Raw genomic sequence first — 21,028 nt, forward strand, 5'->3', positions numbered from 1 at the left:
CTCACCCTTTCCTTTCTTGTACCTCACCTTCCAACCCCCTATCCCTGCTTGGACCAGCACCTTCCAACCCCCTATCCCTCTCCCTGCTTGGACCAGCACCTTCCAACCCCCTTTCCCTCTCTCTGCTTGGACCAGCACCTTCCAACCCCCTATCCCTCTCTCTGCTTGGACCAGCACCTTCCAACCCCCCTATCCCTCTCTCTGCTTGGACCAGCACCTTCCAACCCCCTATCCCTCTCTCTGCTTGGACCAGCACCTTCCAACCCCCTTTCCCTCTCTCTGCTTGGACCAGCACCTCCCAACCCCCTATCCCTCTCCCTGCTTGGACCAGCACCTTCCAACCCCCTATCCCTCTCTCTGCTTGGACCAGCACCTTCCAACCCCCTATCCCTCTCTCTGCTTGGACCAGCACCTTCCAACCCCCTATCCCTCTCTCTGCTTGGACCAGCACCTTCCAACCCCCCTTTCCCTCTCTCTGCTTGGACCAGCACCTCCCAACCCCCTATCCCTCTCCCTGCTTGGACCAGCACCTTCCAACCCCCTATCCCTCTCTCTGCTTGGACCAGCACCTTCCAACCCCCTATCCCTCTCTCTGGTTGGACCAGCACCTCCCAACCCCCTATCCCTCTCTCTGCTTGGACCAGCACCTTCCAACCACCTTTCCCTCTCTCTGCTTGGACCAGCACCTTGCAACCCCCTATCCCTCTCTCTGCTTGGACCAGCACCTTCCAACCCCCCTCTCCCTCTCTCTGCTTGGACCAGCACCTTCCAACCCCCTATCCCTCTCTCTGCTTGGACCAGCACCTTCCAACCCCCTATCCCTCTCCCTGCTTGGACCAGCACCTTCCAACCCCCTATCCCTCTCTCTGGTTGGACCAGCACCTCGCAACCCCCTATCCATCTCTCTGCTTGGACCAGCACCTTCCAACCACCTTTCCCTCTCTCTGCTTGGACCAGCACCTTGCAACCCCCTATCCCTCTCTCTGCTTGGACCAGCACCTTCCAACACCCTATCCCTCTCTCTGCTTGGACCATTACTTGTAAACGAGTCCCATGGACACCCTATGTATTCCTTGCTTCCCTCTCCTTCCTGCTATTTCTACATGATCGTGACTAACATGTCGGTCCTCTCTCACACCAATCAACTATGATGTACAGTGGGGGAAAAAAGTATTTAGTCAGCCACCAATTGTGCAAGTTCTCCCACTTAAAAAGATGAGAGAGGCCTGTAAGTTTCATCATAGGTACACGTCAACTATGACAGACAAATTGAGAAAAAAAAATCCAGAAAATCACATTGTAGGATTTTTTTATGAATTTATTGCAAATTATGGTGTAAAATAAGTATTTGGTCACCTACAAACAAGCAAGATTTCTGGCTCTCACAGACCTGTAACTTCTTCTTTAAGAGGCTCCTCTGTCCTCCACTCGTTACCTGTATTAATGGCACCTGTTTGAACGTGTTATCAGTATAAAAGACACCTGTCCACAACCTCAAACAGTCACACTCCAAACTCCACTATGGCCAAGACCAAAGAGCTGTCAAAGGACACCAGAAACAAAATTGTAGACCTGCACCAGGCTGGGAAGACTGAATCTGCAATAGGTAAGCAGCTTGGTTTGAAGAAATCAACTGTGGGAGCAATTATTAGGAAATGGAAGACATACAAGACCACTGATAATCTCCCTCGATCTGGGGCTCCACGCAAGATCTCACCCCGTGGGGTCAAAATGATCACAAGAACGGTGAGCAAAAATCCCAGAACCACACGGGGGGACCCTAGTGAATGACCTGCAGAGAGCTGGGACCAAAGTAACAAAGCCTACCATCAGTAACACACTACGCCGCCAGGGACTCAAATCCTGCAGTGCCAGACGTGTCACCCTGCTTAAGCCAGTACATGTCCAGGCCCGTCTGAAGTTTGCTAGAGTGCATTTGGATGATCCAGAAGAGGATTGGGAGAATGTCATATGGTCAGATGAAACCAAAATATAACTTTTTGGTAAAAACTCAACTCGGTCGTGTTTGGAGGACAAAGAATGCTGAGTTGCATCCAAAGAACACCATACCTACTGTGAAGCATGGGGGTGGAAACATCATGCTTTGGGGCTGTTTTTCTGCAAAGGGACCAGGACGACTGATCCGTGTAAAGGAAAGAATGAATGGGGCCATGTATCGTGAGATTTTGAGTGAAAACCTCCTTCCATCAGCAAGGGCATTGAAGATGAAACGTGGCTGGGTCTTTCAGCATGACAATGATCCCAAACACACCGCCCCGGGCAACGAAGGAGTGGCTTCGTAAGAAGCATTTCAAGGTCCTGGAGTGGCCTAGCCAGTCTCCAGATCTCAACCCCATAGAAAATCTTTGGAGGAGTTGAAAGTCCGTGTTGCCCAGCGACAGCCCCCAAAACATCACTGCTCTAGAGGAGATCTGCATGGAGGAATGGGCCAAAATACCAGCAACAGTGTGTGAAAACATTGTGAAGACTTACAGAAAACGTTTGACCTGTGTCATTGCCAACAAAGGGTAAATAACAAACTATTGAGAAATTTTTGTTATTGACCAAATACTTATTTTCCACCATAATTTGCAAATAAATTCATAAAAAATCCTACAATGTGATTTTCTGGAGAAAAAATATCTAATTTTGTCTGTCATAGTTGACGTGTACCTATGATGAAAATTACAGGCCTCTCTCATCTTTTTAAGTGGGAGAACTTGCACAATTGGTGGCTGACTAAATACATTTTTTCCCCACTGTAATAAGGGGTTATGAATTATAAATTGAATATTTTCACAACCAAGAATCATTGAATGAAAAAATAAAATAAAATAAAGTATCTGATTGAATGGAACAGAACTGAAATGAGATTTAAATGTTTGAAAGAGATGGCTTCTATGGCAGAGGGTTGTCCCCCTGCCACATGGTTAGAATGAGGTTGATTTGGGCTAATGATTGCCTACAGGACTTCCTCTCTGCAAATCAGATTATATTCTAAGTGAAACTTCTGTTGTTGCGTGACGTAGTATACACAAGTATTTTTAGTATGTTTGTATAAGTTAGGCTACATTAAACTGGGATAAAACTCACTAAACAAACCAGTGGTTTGCATCTCTGATATAAATAATGTATATCTGACTTGAAAGATGAACAAAAAAATGTTTTTTTTTGCTGGAAAATAAAAATGTGCACCTCAATGTCATCATTCAGAACAACACGTGGCACCACAAGGAGATCATTCCCCATTTAATGTTTTAATTCATTGTAAGCCTCTATTAAAAGGTTTCAGCATATTGATGTTTACTTCTGATGAGTAGACCTGTCCATTCTGCAACCATCATTATTGATGTTGGCCTACGTGTACTTCTGATGTGGGGTCGAATGACATTACGAAGGGGCAGTTCAGAACAGCTGAAGATGGATTTTAAAGAACTGATTGGGTCTCTACCTGACACCAACAAACGCCCCATAATATCTGGCCCTCTGCCCTCCCTAAATCGTGGCATTGAACTGTTCAGCAGACTTTTAGCCCTCCATAACTGGCTACGAGACTACTGCAGCTCTGTGGGTGTAACATATATTGACAATTTTGATACCTTCTGGAAACAAAGCTCGTATTATAAGGAGGATGGGATCCACCCAAATCATTTGGGTTCCTGGATCCTTTCACAGCATTATAAGGCTGCGTTGAGACAATGACTTATCAATGACCAGCTCATTTAATCCCTACCATTGTGTCGCTGAGTTGTCATAATGATTCAGCAAATGTACATTATCCTAGCGGCGTTGGAAGACACAATGTAAGTAACCTAATTTATGTCCCTCTTACTGCCCTGAATGCCTCTGCTGATCCTACAGCTATTGTATGCAGTAATCATGTGCCTATGAACCAGAGTTATACTGTTAGCACTGAGGCGGTGTGCCCTAGCAGGAAGTCCACTGTGTGCAGCTCACCCCTGCACTAATAAAAATAACCAGAGTATGTCTACCTCTGGTAAGCTTTCCAGTAAAGCAAGAAAAACAATAAAGCATCCCAGAAAAGTGTTAAAAATAGCCCACGTTAACATATGTAGCTTAAGAAACAAGGTTCATTAAATCAATAATTTGCTTGTAACAGATGACATTCATATTCTGACTATCTCTGAAACTCACTTAGATAAAACATTTGATGATACAGTGGTAGCAATACAAGGTTATAACATTTACAGAAAATACAGAAATGGCAAAGGTGGGTGGGGGTGTGGCTGTTTATATTCAGAACCAGATTCCTGTAAAGCTTATCTCATGTTAAATACTGTTGAAGTAATATGGCTACAGGTTCATCTGCCTCACCTAAAGCCCATTCCTGTGGTCCTCTGTAGCTCAGCTGGTAGAGCACGGCGCTTGTAACGCCAGGGTAGTGGGTTCGATCCCCGGGACCACCCATACGTAAAGATGTATGCACACATGACTGTAAGTCGCTTTGGATAAAAGCGTCTGCTAAATGGCATATTATTTATTTATTATTTAAGCTGCTATAGACCAAGTGCTAACATTTAAGTAAAGCCTATTCCCCCTCAGGAGACTAAAAAGATTTGGCATGGGTCCTCAGATCCTCAAAAAATTCTACAGCTGCACCATCGAGAGCATCCTGACTGGTTGCATCACCGCCTGGTATGGCAACTGCTTGGCCTCTGACCGCAAGGCACTACAGAGGGTAGTGTGTACGGCCCAGTACATCACTGGGGCAAAGCTCCCTGCCATTCAGGACCTCTATACCAGGCGGTGTCAGAGGAAGGCCCTCAAAATTGTCAAAGACTCCAGCCACCCTAGTCATAGACTGTTCTCTCTGCTACCGCACGGGCAAAGCGGTACCGGAGTGCCAAGTCTAGGTCAAAAGACTTCTCAACAGCTTCTACCCCCAAGCCATAAGACTCCTGAACAGCTAATCATGGCTACCCGGACTATTTGCACTGCCCCCACCCCATCCTTTTTACGCTGCTGCTACTCTGTTAAGTATTTATGCATAGTCACTTTAACTCTACCCACATGTACATATTACCCTCAACTACCTCAACTAGCCGGTGCCCCCGCACATTGACTCTGCAACGGTACCCCCCTGTATATATAGCCTCCCTACTGTCACTTTATTTTACTGTATATATAGCCTCCCTACTGTCACTTTATTTTACTTCTGCTCTTTTTTTCTCAACACTTTTTTTGTTGTTGTTTTATTCTTACTTTTTTTGTTTAAAATAAATGCACTGTTGGTTAAGGGCTGTAAGTAAGCATTTCACTGTAATGTCTGCACCTGTTGTATTCGGCGCATGTGACCAATAAAATTTGATTTGATTTGATTTGATTAAGTATCTGGATAACATGCGTGAAATGCTTGATAACGTATGTGATGTCAACAGAGAGGTATATTTTCTGGGTGATTTAAATATTGACTGGCTTTCATCAGGCTTCCCACTCAAGAGAAAAGCTTCAAACTGTAACTAGTGCCTGCAACCTGGTTCAGGTTATCAGTCAACCTACCAGGGTAGTTACAAACAGTACAGGAATTAAATCATCAACATGTATTGATCATATCTTTACTAATGTTGCAGAAATTTGTTTGAAAGCAGTATCCAGATCCATCGGATGTAGTGATCACAATATAGTAGCCATATCTAGGAAAACCAAAGTTCCAAAGGCTGGGCCTTATATAGTGTATAAGAGGTCATACAATAAGTTTTGTAGTGATTCCTATGTTGTTGATGTAAAGAATATTTGTTGGTCCATGGTGTTTAATGAGGAGCAAACAGACGTTGCCCTTGACACATTTATGAAATTGCTTATTCCAGTTACTAATAAGTATGCACCCATTAAGAAAATGACTATAGAAACTGTTAAATCCTGTGGATTGATGAGGAATTGAAAAATGGTATGGTTGAGAGGGATGAGGCAAAAGGAATGGCAAATAAGTCTGGCTGTACAACCAATTGGCAAACGTACTGCAAATTGAGAAATCATGTGACTAAACTGAATAAAAAGAAGAAGAAACTACACTATGAAACAAAGATAAATGACATAAAGAATGATAGTAAAAAGCTTTGGAGCACCTTAAATGAAATATTGGGCAAAAGGGTGAATCAGAAATGGCAAATGATATTGCCAACTACTTTAATGATTTTTTTCATTGGCAAGATTAGCAATTTTAGGCATGACATGCCATCAACAATTACTGACACTACACATCCAAGTATATCTGACCAAATTATGAAAGACAGGCATTGTAATTTTGAATTCCGTAAAGTGAGTGTGGAAGAAGTTAAAGAATTATTGTTGTCCATCAACAATGACAAGCCACCGGGGTCTGACAACTTGGATGGAAAATTACTGAGGATAATAGTAGATATTATTATGATATTACCACTCCTATTGGCCATATCTAAGGATAGTAAAGCCCCTTTATTGGCTCATATAGCCGACCAATCAGCCTGTTACCAACCCTTAGTAAACTTTTGGAAAGAATTGTGTTTGACCAGATACAATGCTATTTTACAGTAAACAAATTGACAACAAACTTTCAGCATGATTATAGAGAAGGACATTCAACAAGCACAGCACTTACACAAATGACTGATGATTGGCTGAGAGAAATTGATGATAAAAAAGATTGTGGGCGCTGTTTTGTTAGACTTCAGTGTGGCTTTTGACATTATCGATCATAGTCTGCTGCTGGACAAACGTATGTGTTATGGCATTACACCCCCTGCTATAATGTGGATGAAGAGTTACCTGTCTAACAGAACACAGAGGGTGTTATTTAATGGAAGCCTCTCCAAGCCTCTCCAACAAAATCCAGGTAGAACCAGTGTGTCTATGTATGCGGATGACTCAACACTATACACGTCAGCTACTACAGCGACTGCATGGAGTAACCTTGGATTGTAAACTGTCATGGTCAAAACATATTGATACAACAGCAGCTAGGATGGGGAGAAGTCTGTCCATAATAAAGTGCTACTCTGCCTTCTTAACAGCACTATCAACAAGGCAGGTCCTACAGGCCCTAGTTTTGTCGCACCTGGACTACTGTTCAGTCGTGTGGTCAGGTGCCACAAAGAGGGACTTATTTGCAATTGGCTCCGAACAGGGCAGCACGGCTGGCCCTTGGACGTACACAGAGAGCTAACATTATTAATATGCATGTCAATCTCTCCTGGCTCAAAGTAGAGGAGAGATTGACTTCATCACTACTTGTATTTGTGAGAGGTATTGACATGTTGAATGCACTGAGCTGTCTGTTTGAACTCCTGGCACACAGCTCGGACACCCATGCATACCCGACAAGAGAGGTCACCAGAGGTCTCTTCACAGTCCCCAAGTCCAGAACAGACTACGGGATGCGCACAGTACTACATAGAGCCATGACTACATGGAACTCTATTCCACATCAAGTAACTCATGACAGCAGTAAAATTAGATTTTAAAAACATATAAATACACCTTATGGAACAGCGGGAATGTGAAGCAACACAAACATAGGCACAGACACATGCATACAAATACTTACACATGGATTTTGTGTTATAGATATGTGGTAGTAGAGTAGGGGCCTGAGGGCACACACTTAATCTATTATTATTATTATTAATCTGTTGTGAATGTATTGTAATGTTTTTTAAAAATGTATAACTGCCTTATTTTTGCTGGACCCCAGGAAGAGTAGCTGCCAGCTTGGCAGGAACTAATGGGGATCCATAATAAATACAAATACCTGTCCATTCTGCAACAATCATTATTGATGTTGGCCTACATGTACTTCTGATGAGTAGACCTGTCCATTCTTAAACAATCATTCCAACCAATTTGGAAATGTGTTTACTTCTGAAAAAGTCTGATTAAATGTCTGTTGTTTGACAGTAAGTAATCGTTAGAGACGTCTGAGTGCATAACCCATGCACGCCAATTGCTTTCTAATTGGACAACATAGCCAATAACACACGCACGCCATTCAGCCTGGAGCGAGCGCGCAGTCTGGGTGGATTTATCGGTCATTGCTAAAATAGATCCTTGGGACGTTCCCTACCCTAAACCCTATCCTTAACCCCTACCCTAACCTTAACCCCTACCCTAACCTAACCATTTTAAATTTCAATTTCAATGGGGGACGTTCCAAGGATCCCAGATAGCAGGCCTACCTTACCTATTCTTGTCCTCCTGTCCCTTCCCTCCCTCCCACTGCTCCCAGTTTCAGCTCTAATCCCATTTGCCATTGTAGCCTACATGCCCAATCGCCCAGGACTGCGCGCATTTAACATTTTTATTCCATCGTTAGTAGAATCCGTTGCAGGTCTGACGTATTGATCATTTTGCCATTTATTATTGCTCCGATCATCCCAGGATAGACCTGCATGCAGATTTATGCTACATTTTACATTTACATTTGAGTCATTTAGCAGACGCTCTTATCCAGAACGATTTACAGTAGTGAGTGCATAAATTTTCGCACATTTTCCGATTTTTATTTATTTATTATCAAAGCATCCTAACAGTCACAAAATAGGCCTGTATTTCACTGAAACGCCACGCTTGGGTAACCGGAATAAACCAACAATATCTTCAACTATTGCTCTTTCCGTTTTTTTGCTGTGAGTCATTCAAATTCACCAGCGATGGCAGAGACTGCACAGGAGACCCGTCCGCCCGCTAAAGACTCACCTTTCTCTATCAAGAACCTGCTCAACTTCGACAGTAAACCTTCCAAACCAAAGACGCTGCTTGCCACCTCCAAAGGACTATTGGAAGGAGGCTTCTCTCTCTCCCGGATCGGTGATTTAACTTTTCCTAGTTTTGACATCCCAGCCCAGAGATTTGGATTATCGGCGCACTATTTGGAACGAACGTCGGCGTGGTGGTGTCCCTATACGTTTGGCACGTCGCGACACCATCTATACAGGACTGGAGGTAGATTCATAGCATACATTCGGTTCTGTTTATACATTTTGCTCATCAGAATACCTCAAATAATGTTTTGTTAAAACGTATTAAATAAGGCTACGAAATATTTTATAATAAATTAGGCTCCTATAATACTTGCTATTTGCAATACTCATCAGTTGGAATAATATTCAGACTAATGATGAGTAAATGTACAGGTGAACTGTGTCTCGGATCCTTATGGGAACATTTACTTGAATGACTATAATCTAAATTATAAATATAATGGTTATGTTTATTTTATGGGTGCATTAATGTTTTAAATGAATGATAAACATTTTCGTTTATTTCGTTTAGGGTCTGAGAAGGCCATCGCGAGAGAGACACCATCCCCAGCCTCACCGGGAGGGGACCGAGACACACCGGAGCTGCTGCGAGAATCACCGGACCCACACGTCAAAGAGGACGACGAAAACAAAAGTACTGATGATATCGTTCTGGAGGAGAGTGATGGGGATGAACCAAAGAAGGAAGCAGAGTTGGTGGATGACTGGAGGAAAAATTCAAGACGAGAACTCGGATAAAAAACGTGTCGGAAAAAGAAAACGCGCACAGTCTTTTCAAGGAGTCAGGTATTTCGGTTGGAGTCGACGTTCGATATGAAACGGTACCTCAGTAGCTCGGAGCGGGCAGGCCTGGCGGCATCCCTACACCTCACCGAGACCCAGGTGAAAATCTGGTTCCAGAACAGGAGGAATAAGTGGAAACGACAGTTAGCGGCGGAACTCGAAGCGGCCAATCTGAGCCACGCCGCAGCGCAGAGGATAGTCCGCGTGCCCGTATTGTACCACGAGAACGCGGGCTCGGAAACCGGGAGCGCAGGGAACGGGCCAGTCAGCCAGTCTCTACTAACATTTCCCCATCAAATGTACTATTCACATCCCCTAGTCACATCCGTGCCGCTGCTGAGACCAGTTTGAGAGACTCATTTCTTGTGTTAATATTTCTCACTGTATTGTAACCTATGTAGGGCCTATAAGAAACATATTAGGCCTATTTCTGAAAATGTATGAAAATAGTTGGCGTTGGAAAGGTAAAAAGGCTTTGTATATTGTACAGGTCTGTTATGACATGTTGTATTATTTTTATTTTTATTTTTATTATTATTATTATTATGATTATTTATTATGATTATGATTATTATTATTATTATTATTATTATTATTGTTATAGGGCGGCAGGTAGCTTAGTGGGTAAGAGCGTTGTGCCAGTAACCGAAAGGTCGCTGGTTCTAATCCCCGAGCCGACTAGGTGAAAAATCTGTCGATGTGCCCTTAAGCAAGGCACTTAACCCTAATTGCTCATGTAAATCGCTCTGGATAAGAGCCTCTGCTAAAATGTACAATTATTTATTATTATCATTATTATGTGTCCAAGACAAATATTTCCTCCTATTCAAATTAAATTGTTGTGCGTCCAATGTAATCTTAACATTTCCCTTTTGGTATTGATATTGCTTTGATTTAACTGATGGTTTTATCTGTTGGAAACATCTAGGCCTAAGTCATTTCACCATGAAGCAGGTTATAATAAGACAACTTGCATCGATGTTTTTGTATGTGACATGATTTGTTATAAGTAAAGTCAATATTTCATAATGTATAGCTATTAGGTGTAATAGTTATACTGTTCGCTTCACGTGCACGGTATATGGCTCAGCTGAAAAAAATAACTACTACTTTGATCTACATCGTTATAGCGCGAGATGAGGACAATCATATGTTCTTATTTATGGAAACCCATAGGCTATACGTCTCATAATGTTATCGCAGACTTTTACTTGCTGTCAATGAGAAATGTAATTTTTTTAATCCCTGAGTTTTTTTTTTTTACATTGCTGAATAAATCGTGAAATACCTTCCCGACTACACCGAGTGTATTTAGAAACATGCATACATGTTTTCATCTATACCTTTATAAAATGTGGGACTTACACGTTGGATGTATGTTTGCTATCACATACAGTATGTTCAGTCCTTGCATTAGATTCATTTTAGGGTTAAACATAGTGCTCCTTTGGGAAAACATTTTATATTTCATTCATTTAACGAGGATAGGGCATAACATAAAAAAAGAAGAAGAAGGGATTTGGAATTCATCAAGACAATTTTGAAGGCTTTAACTTACAGACACCAAAAGCATAGCACGCATTTAACGAATACAAAATAATATAATGGATTTTTAGCTAATTATATTTCTCTATTTTCAGTGGATGACTCATCCCAGAGATATCATCCCACTGGGCACATACGTCAATTCAACGTCTATTCCATGTTGGTTCAACATAATTTCGTTGAACTGGCGTGGAAACAACGTTGATTCAGCCAGTGTGTGCCCAGTGGGATATGACTCTGGACAAAACAATAAATGATGTCAACACATATTTCAATAATTTCTTGAATTTGGCCCATATAGATAGGCCTAAAGATTAAGAGATGTCTTCACAAAATAAATTCCATTTAATTTATTCCGGTATTTTCAAGAACGGAATGGTGAAATCTCAAAACTTTCATTTTTTCAGACAGAAACTAGGCCTACCATTTTGGGAAAATCACATGGCACTTTTCGAATCTGTCTGAGAGGAAGAAGGCTTGGTCTCATATCTCTGTAAGGAATAAGCACAACGAAATCAGCTCACTAATTTGTAACAAACAATAATTGACCTCCAATGAGTGGCTATAATACAGCACCAAATGGTGGCAATTAAAATATAACTATATGGCTACAACATACGATCTTGAAGGAATATTGACTGTGGAACTTTGGGCAAACGTCAGGTGTGCATAGCATACTGCAGACTGAGTTGGCTTGGGAGGCCCTTTGGTGCGTGTGTCTCTCTCCAACACGGTTTAAAATGACCGGGTCTCTTCCCAGTTTGTGATTGGTCCATGAGAATCCTACCTACATGCAAACAAAGTAACTGAACGTCGTATGGGAGTGATGGTACTCAGGGAATTCAGACATAACTTTGCAGAAGGAGAACAAACCCGCTTCTCAAAATACCCAAAGGGGTTCACATTTATTGCCTGAAGTAAAAGGTTCTAAATGTTTATCAGAATGAAGAAATCTGGAGACAGTGGCAGTAAAGTATCATTTACCTCAGTTTCCAATTTTACTATTCAGTCAATTCTTGGAACTGGGTCCGAGGACGCGCACAAGGACAGTTCTAATTCTAGTTCCAGCGCCGCGCTGCTGCAGAGACAACGCATGCGCTCAGTGTCTTCAGAAGGCTTCAGCGGTGGGGAGGATTCTACAGACTTCTATCGTTTACCCGGAGTAAAGAAACCATGCAATGACCTCAACGATCTCACACTTCCTTGCCTAAGTAAGTGAAAATGCTTTTGTAAAATGTGTTGTTTTATTGGTAGCCTACTTTATAGTTATTCTGATAACAATAACAATATCACATTATTATTATTATAATAAACATATAACTATTATTATTTCTATTGAGTTATAAGATATTATCATGATGAAGAATGATCGGCTACAGCATTTGTTTTATTTGCTTGCTTATTAGAAGTCTATTCGAGATCTTTCGGATACTGATAAAAATATTATTTTAAACTGCTTGATGGAGAAAAAAAGTTACTTGGTTGATTTTAAATTATGCTGTGATTTTAACACAATAACAAGATAGCCAAGTTTTTTTTTTTTTATAAACATTTGGATTGATTACCTTGTTTGCACTATTTTAGGTGACAAAAACAAACTAATTCTGGGGCAAGAGAAGGTGAAGAGACATAAACTTTTTCATGATTATAAAGAAGGTAAAGAGAGATACTACTACCAAACATCACCTGCTATTTCAGAAGAAAAGGGTCATAATGACGACGACAAAACATCCAACTCATCCAGAAAGAAGTCTCGGACCGTATTCTCACGGAGTCAGGTTTACCAACTAGAATCGACGTTTGACATGAAACGTTACCTTAGCAGTACAGAACGAGCTAGTCTCTCCTCCAGTCTCCAGCTGACAGATATACAGGTGAAAACGTGGTTCCAGAATCGGAGGAACAAGTGGAAACGTCTGCTTTCTGCGGAGATAGAGGCGGTGAACATGGCTCATGCGTCATCCGCACAAACTCTGGTTGGGATGCCGTTCTTCTTCAAAGACAATTTCCAGCTACGGATTCCTGTCCCTGGATCAATGACTTTCCCTACACCTCTATATTATCCCGGGAGCAACATGCAAGCTTTACCTTTGTACAATTTTTTATAATAAAATTGAATAGAATGATTGCCAGATAGCCTTTTTGTAGTCTAATTCATTCAATTACAAACTATTTCTATTGCCATTATTAGGCTATGCCATAGGCTAACTACTTCATTACAACACACCCGATCATAAATAACCTTACGAAAAACGTGTACATATCCTTCCACTACCTTCCAGTGTTTTTACTTCTCTACACTCTTAGAAAAAAACCTTCTGGATCGAACCAAAAAGGGTTCTATTGCTTGCTTCATTTACTGTATGGCACACCCCCAGGGGTTCTTCTTAACTGAACCAAAATTGGTTCCATATAGAACCCTATATGGAACCAATTTCTGTTCTTTATATAACCTTAAGGGGTGCCATATATGAAGCAAGCAATAGAACTCTTTTGGTTCTATCCAGAACCTGGTTTTCTAAGAGCGTAGCCTAAAATAAGGCTATAGCGGTAGGTCACGTCATTCAGTCCTGTCCTATCATGAAACAATACCGTTTTTATGAGCTGCAAATTTCAAAACTAAAGTCGCAACTTGAGAAAATTTTTACATTGCTGAAAATGTGCGTGTGTAACCACGTTTCAATCCAACCATTTCATGCTGGATGATATACTTGTCAAAAAATGTCATGACCAGACTGATGCAAACATGAAATGCCGGTACAATTTTATAAATGCCGACAGAAAATGTGTTCGTTCGACATGGTGGGATCTTTTTGTATCGGTAAAATTAATTATGCGAGAAATGGCGGTGGAAACGCCTTTAAGCGCAAATATTGATATAATAACCTTTATATCTAAGTAAACTTGGAGTCACGCGATATGTTGTGTGGTCCTCCCACTGTGACTCGGGAAAACATGCAGATTAAATAAATGATAATGAACTTCACAGGATGGTGAATGTGCAAGGTGATGAGCTTGATGCTCCTTTCCAATAAATATCATCACGCACAGCCTTTTATCCGCAAAAAAAGTCAGTTTGATGGAAACACATCTCTGGTGGGAAAATGCGCAAATAGTTCTTTTTCAATAAAACGCCACAATACGTTGGATTTGTCTGCTGGGGGGCAAGGAGACCTCCAGCTCCGGTAAAATCATTGACAACTACGTGCCATTTTCAAGGGATTGTGAAATACATGTTATAATGGGCGGCAGGTAGCTTAGTGGGTAAGAGCGTTGTGCCAGTAACCGAAATGTCGCTGGTTCTAATCCCCGAGCCGACTAGGTGAAAAATCTGTCGATGTGCCCTTGAGCAAGGCACTTAACCCTAATTGCTCCTGTAAATCGCTCTGGATAAGAGCGTCTGCTAAATGACAAATAAAAAATAACTATTTGGTTTTCATATCATCACCTATTGAGGATAGTCAGAACTGAACACTTACGATTATTCCATGCAAAACAATTGCGCACATTTAGCTCTGTCATACAGCAAGTAACTGCATGCTTTTCAGTCACTTTAACTCTACCCACATGTACATATTACTTCAACTACCTCAACTAGCCGGTGCCCCCGCACATTGACTCTGCACCGGTACTCCCCTGTATATATAGCCTCCCTACTGTTATTTTATTTTACTTCTGCTCTTTTTTTCTCAACACTTTTTTGTTGTTGTTTTATTTTACTTTTTTTGTTAAAAATAAATGCACTGTTGGTTAAGGGCTGTAAGTAAGCATTTCACTGTAATGTCTGCACCTGTTGTATTCGGCGCATGTGACCAATAAAATTTGATTTGATTTGATTTGATTTTCGGTCCTCTGTAGAGCACGGCGCTTGTAACGCCAGGGTAGTGGGTTCGATCCCCGGGACCACCCATACAAAAATTTATGCACATATGACTGTAAGTCGCTTTGGATAAAAGCGTCTGCTAAATGGCTTATTATTATTATTATTAAATATCAATGATCATGTAATTTCAGATACGTGAAGGCACCTGTCCATTTGTAGTTAGCAAACAGCATCATTTAGTTTGCTTAATCAGAGATTAGGCTTTTGTAAAAAGCTTGACATCGGCAATTCCTCGTCCTGGTAAAGTTGTCGGACTACTGTCATCACCACTATAGATGGCAAGCAAATCAAACAATATTTGGATATAGCCATCTAGTTTATCCCCTGAAAGTTAGCTTGTTAACTAGCCATATTGACGTGATCTGTTATTAGCTAGCTAGCCAATTTCACGTGGTCCATCAATCAATTGATGTAGCCTATGTCTGTCAGCAGCAATCTTAATTAAACACTCTTAAAAACAATATTGAAAAGGGGATCATGTTAGCTAACTTCGCTAGGTAGGCCTAGATTGGTTGGAGAAAAAAAGTACATTAGGTCTACTTCCCACTATATATTTAGCCAACTGTACAACGTTTCTACAAAGTAAACATAATCAGCTATTATGTACTGGTAGAAACGTAGTACCATGGCAAATGCGCCCTTCTGCTGCTTTATCAAATGGCCACCCGGACTATTTACATTGACTACCTGAACCCCCGCACATTGACTCGGTACGGGTACCCCCTGTATATAGCCTTATTATTGTTATTTTATTGTGTTACTTTTACTTTACTTTATTTAGTAAATATTGTCTTACCTCTATTTCTTGAACTGCATTATTGGTTAAGGGCTTGTAAGTAAGCATTTCACGGTAAGGTCTACCTACACCTGTTGTATTCGGCGCATGTGACAAATAACATTGATTTGATAAGCAGAGCCCACAAAAGATGGGAAATTAACCTAAACCACTCATACTTGTCAGGTATAGTTCACTTTTATTTTATATCACTCAAATATCAAATGAATGGTGGCCGATATCGTGAGGCTACCCTACGTATCTGAAATCACATGATTATTGATGTTTACAGATCGTGAAAAGCATGCAGTTACTTGCTGTATAACTCTAACGATAGAGCTAAATTTGCGCGATTGTTTTGTATGGAATAATCGGAAACGTGTTGGTCTGACTATGCTCTTCAAGAGCTGATGACATTACAACCAAAACAGTTAACATTTATTTAACAATCCCTTAAAAACCGCACGCATCTGTCAAGGATTTTAGCGACCGTCAATGAATTGTGTCCCATATCACATGACCCATGGACTCTACAACGGAAAAGGAGTTTCAAAGAATCACGAGTCAATGAATTGTGTCCCATATCACATGACCCATGTACTCTACAACGGAAAAGGAGTTTCAAAGAATCACGAGTCAATGAATTGTGTCCCATATCACATGACCCATGGACTCTACAACGGAAAAGGAGTTTCAAAGAATCACGAGTCAATGAATTGTGTCCCATATCACATGACCCATGTACTCTACAACGGAAGAGGAGTTTCAAAGAATCACGAGCCAGGCGGGAAAGTTGGTTATTCGTTCTGACCAATCAAATCCACTCTTGTAAAGTTAGTTATTCGTTCTGACCAATCAAATCCACTCTTGTAGCAACGCTGCGGAGCGTCGGTGGAGAGGGACGAGGAGCGAACATATTAGTCTATAAGATAAACAACGAGTTATTTGTCCAATTTTATACTCAAGGAGGTACTTCAGCGCAAACCAAGAACGGTGAGTTAAAAAAAAAAATCTAATTGATTGACAAAACAATCTAGCTAACGCATTATCAATCTATAGCTAGCCTTAGCTTGCAAACTGCTAGCTAGCCAGCCAACCAGCGGGAGTTGACATGCTATCATCCACGCTTGCTAGTTAGCTAACATTAGTAGCTAACGTTAGCCAATGATACCCGATAGAAAAAAACTGATTTTCAGCAAAGTAGTTAACGTTAGCCAATGTGCAAGTGTGCCATGTAGTTGAGACCAAGTTGGCTAGTTACTGCGGATCAGCTAGCTAGCCAGTTACGTAAGCTAGCTAATCACATTAGCTAGCCTACCTACCCAACTACCTTGCTAACTTGCTAGTTTTTCAGGACACCCAATTTAATGTTCTTGAATTTTCAGGACAGTAACGTTATCGTGTATCAAACTTTACAGGTCATGTTGGCTGGTTGGTTTGTTTATTTCGCCAACAATAATTATGGCAGCTTAGTTAGTTAGCTAAGCGTCATACCTGGCCATGTTATGGGTTTCAGGAGATACGTCACCGGCTTTCTCCATTTTCTTCAGGGGTGAACTACCCTGCTGGAAAGCTCCCTACCCTCCTACAGAATCCCAGTATGACCTAATAGCCGTGGCATCTGTTCTGTCCCTACAGATGACTGGTTCGAACGAGTACAAACTGAACCAGGGCCCGGAGGACAGCATCTCTGCTGTGAAGTTCAGCCCCAGTACCGGCCAGTTTCTTCTAGTGTCCTCTTGGGACTGTACTGTCCGGCTCTACGATGTGGGAGGCAACTCCATGAGGATCAAGTATTCACACCTGGCACCTGTGCTGGATTGTGCTTTCTATGTAAGCAAGTTTTTGTTTGTCATAAGCATTCCATAGCAATCAGTTGCTCAATTTTTAAACGCAGAGTTGTCTACTTTGCCAAACACACACACCGTAAGAAGAAGAAACACGACAATTGTGTTAAAGTTAATTTCTACAAACACGGTAGAGTTTAGTCAAATGGTGTGTGTCCCCTGGTCAAGGAATAGGTTTGAGTCAGATGTCTCTTCTGTCTTGTAGGACCCTACACATGCCTGGAGCGGAGGCTTGGACACACAGTTGAAAACCCACGACTTGAATACAGATCAAGGTGTGTCTGTCAATATAGCACCATTTTGAATTGTGTGTGCTTCCTGTTAATGTTAGATTAACATTTTTTTTAAATTATTTATATAAATGGTCCATATTTTCTCCCTTGTGTAGATACAATAGTTGGGACACACGATGCCCCCATTCGCTGTGTGGAATACTGTCCAGAGGTCAACGTCATGGTAACAGGTAGCTGGGACAGGTCAGTCAGGCTGTGGGACCCCAGGACTCCCTGCAACGCTGGCACCTTCACACAGCCTGAAAAGGTAGAGCTGTCAAAACTCTGTATACGTATGAAACATTCCTGGGCAAGCTTTTTATATGTCGGCGCACATTGAATTTTCAATTCTGATTTGAAGTTCAAAATTGTATAGTCCATTTTTTTGGTGGGAACAGACACACTTACTGGCATATGGCATTGAGAGAAATGAATTGTGATACACACATTTTTAAGACTGTTCTCTTATCTTTCTCTTTATCTAAGGTGTACACCCTCTCTCTGTGGCTGGAGACCGTCTGATAGTGGGGACAGCAGGGAGAAGGGTGTTGGTCTGGGACCTGAGGAATATGGGCTATGTCCAGCAGAGGAGAGAGAGTCCAGTCTGAAATACCAGACACGTGCCATCAGGGCCTTCCCCAACAAACAGGTAAACCTCTAGTCTAGCTCAGTGCTTCTCAAACCTCTCCTCAGGGAACCCCAGACCTTTCGTAATTTTGTAGTAGCTCTGAACTATCTCACCTGATTGACCTAGTGAGTGGCTTGGTGATTAGTTGACCCGGTTGAATCGGGTGTGTTGGCTGTAGAGTAGTTAAATACATGGAACCGTTGGAGGTCCAGAGAACAGGTCGGAGAAGCGCTGGTCTAGCTGTGGAATAGTTAAATACATGGAACCGTTGGAGGTCCAGAGAACAGGTCGGAGAAGCGCTGGTCTAGCTGTGGAATAGTTAAATACATGGAACCGTTGGAGGTCCAGAGAACAGGTCAGAGAAGCGCTGGTCTAGCTGTGGAATAGTTAAATACATGGAACCGTTGGGGGTCCAGAGAACAGGTCGGAGAAGCGCTGGTCTAGCTGTAGAATAGTTAAATACATGGAACCGTTGGAGGTCCAGAGAACAGGTCAGAGAAGCGCTGGTCTAGCTGTGGAATAGTTAAATACATGGAACCGTTGGAGGTCCAGAGAACAGGTCGGAGAAGCGCTGGTCTAGCTGTGGAATAGTTAAATACATGGAACCGTTGGAGGTCCAGAGAACAGGTCGGAGAAGCGCTGGTCTAGCTGTGGAATAGTTAAATACATGGAACCGTTGGAGGTCCAGAGAACAGGTCGGAGAAGCGCTGGTCTAGCTGTGGAATAGTTAAATACATGGAACCGTTGGAGGTCCAGAGAAGAGGTCGGAGAAGCGCTGGTCTAGCTGTGGAATAGTTAAATACATGGAACCGTTGGAGGTCCAGAGAACAGGTCGGAGAAGCGCTGGTCTAGCTGTGGAATAGTTAAATACATGGAACCGTTGGAGGTCCAGAGAAGAGGTCGGAGAAGCGCTGGTCTAGCTGTGGAATAGTTAAATACATGGAACCGTTGGGGGTCCAGAGAAGCGCTGGTCTAGCTGGCTCTGTGTGTCTGTGGGAGGGGAAGAAGGGGATGTCATATCATAATACTGTATGTCACTTAGAAGATACTTTTATCAGTACGCTGCGATCTCATGTTTAGTAGGCCTATGTGATTCCCCCCCTGGGACTTGAACCCATGACCTTGGCATTGCTAGTGCCACACTCTAATCAACTGAGCCAGACAGGACCACACACACACACACATCCATTGTCTTGTCTTTCTGGTGAGTTAATGATGTCGGACATAGACCCCATGTTATGTTGTGTGTCTGTCTGAAGGGCTACGTCCTGAGCTCCATAGAAGGGCGTGTTGCCGTGGAGTACCTGGACCCCAGCCAAGAGGTGCAGAAGAAGAAGTACGCCTTCAAGTGCCACAGGCTGAAGGAGAACGGGATCGAACAGGTCTACCCTGTCAACGCAATCTCCTTCCACAGTGTTCACAACACCTTCGCCACAGGTCGGGGTACTTTTCTGTAGTAGGGTTAGAGTTGTCACCTAATGAAACTGATCGGGGTCATTCGTGACTAGGCTGCTTTTTGAAATGTTCAACTACAAGAACATGTATTGAACCAGAATATAAAAACAAGGATCGATAAAGCTTGATTTTATTTCCTGCTGTGTTATGGCCTATTATCATATGACCTATATGATTAATATTGTCATGGTTACACTCAAGGGAACACTGAATGATTAGCCTCCAGATTGTAATCTTGTGAACCCATACCTACTCTGTAGATAAATTTTCAGCGTTCCTCCGTTGACCTTGAAACCCCCCGTCTTGTCCTTCTCCCAGGTGGCTCAGACGGCTTTGTCAACATCTGGGACCCTTTCAACAAGAAGCGTCTGTGCCAGTTCCACCGCTACCCTAGCTCTATCGCCTCCCTGGCCTTCAGTAACGACGGCTCCACGCTGGCCATCGCCTCCTCCTACATGCAGGAGCAGGGAGACATCAGCCACCCCGAGGACACCATCTTCATCCGCCAGGTCACAGACGCGGAGACTAAGCCCAAGTGAAGTCGGTCAGTCTTCTGTCTGATTCACACAATAGGGCCCCGGCCTGCTTGGGAACCGTGCTGGCTCAGGTCGTTTCTTTTTCACGTTGTCCTTTTTTCCCGGCACGGTTAGCTCCATCGTGTACTGCATGGTGGATCCAGGCCAGTACGGCTCGGCTTGGTTTGGCTTGGCCCTATAGTGTGAAGCAGGCCACTCCAGTCTGCATCCCAGTGGTCTCGTCTGGACTGCACCGACACAATGCCGCTCACACTGCTTCTTCTTTGGGTACGTGTGAATGGCAGCATTGACAAGGAGCAGGCAGCTGGTGTCCATCTGACCGTCTGTATCTAGCTGTCTTTCTCTAGCTCTTCTCCACCGTTTTCAATATCCCATAGTTGACGACAAAATGAGGACTTGGAGAAAATGGCTACCCCCTTATCTGTTCATGTATTTGGATGTGTGGTTCAAGAGTCCTAAAGGAAGCTGACTGGCTCAATCTATACAGTACAACCTTCGCTGACCATCATTCATCAGCCTATATTTGTTGGATTTCACGTTTTTTTTAC

The 21,028-nt window shown here is 42.4% G+C and overlaps 1 protein-coding gene, 1 non-coding gene and 2 pseudogenes across 2 annotated transcripts; 3 read left to right on the top strand and 1 right to left on the bottom strand.

Moving 5' to 3' along the window:
• Positions 1-8,275: 8,275 nt before the first annotated feature.
• LOC121584692 lies at positions 8,276-10,078 on the top strand (annotated as a pseudogene).
• A 1,861-nt stretch (positions 10,079-11,939) lies between these two features.
• Positions 11,940-13,192, top strand: LOC123491338 (homeobox protein HMX2-like). Its single transcript, XM_045221706.1, has 2 exons — positions 11,940-12,295; positions 12,669-13,192. The coding sequence occupies exons 1-2, from the start codon at positions 12,016-12,018 to the stop codon at positions 13,190-13,192; spliced, it is 804 nt and encodes a 267-aa protein (XP_045077641.1). The 5' UTR covers positions 11,940-12,015.
• A 3,402-nt stretch (positions 13,193-16,594) lies between these two features.
• On the top strand, positions 16,595-20,741 carry LOC123491665 (annotated as a pseudogene).
• Positions 19,583-19,656, bottom strand: trnaa-agc. The gene has a single exon. It is a non-coding gene; the product is annotated as a tRNA-Ala (tRNA).
• Positions 20,742-21,028: the final 287 nt, after the last annotated feature.

The sequence above is a fragment of the Coregonus clupeaformis genome, chromosome 1 (genome assembly GCF_020615455.1).
Source record: "Coregonus clupeaformis isolate EN_2021a chromosome 1, ASM2061545v1, whole genome shotgun sequence".
Taxonomy (NCBI): domain Eukaryota; kingdom Metazoa; phylum Chordata; class Actinopteri; order Salmoniformes; family Salmonidae; genus Coregonus; species Coregonus clupeaformis.

Bases quoted from the DNA above. Each gene is read 5' to 3' on its own strand.
- LOC123491338 (XM_045221706.1), top strand. From the start codon at position 12,016: ATGTTTATCAGAATGAAGAAATCTGGAGACAGTGGCAGTAAAGTATCA. The intron at 12,296-12,668 runs GTAAGTGAAAAT...GCACTATTTTAG, and splicing joins TCTCACACTTCCTTGCCTAA to GTGACAAAAACAAACTAATT.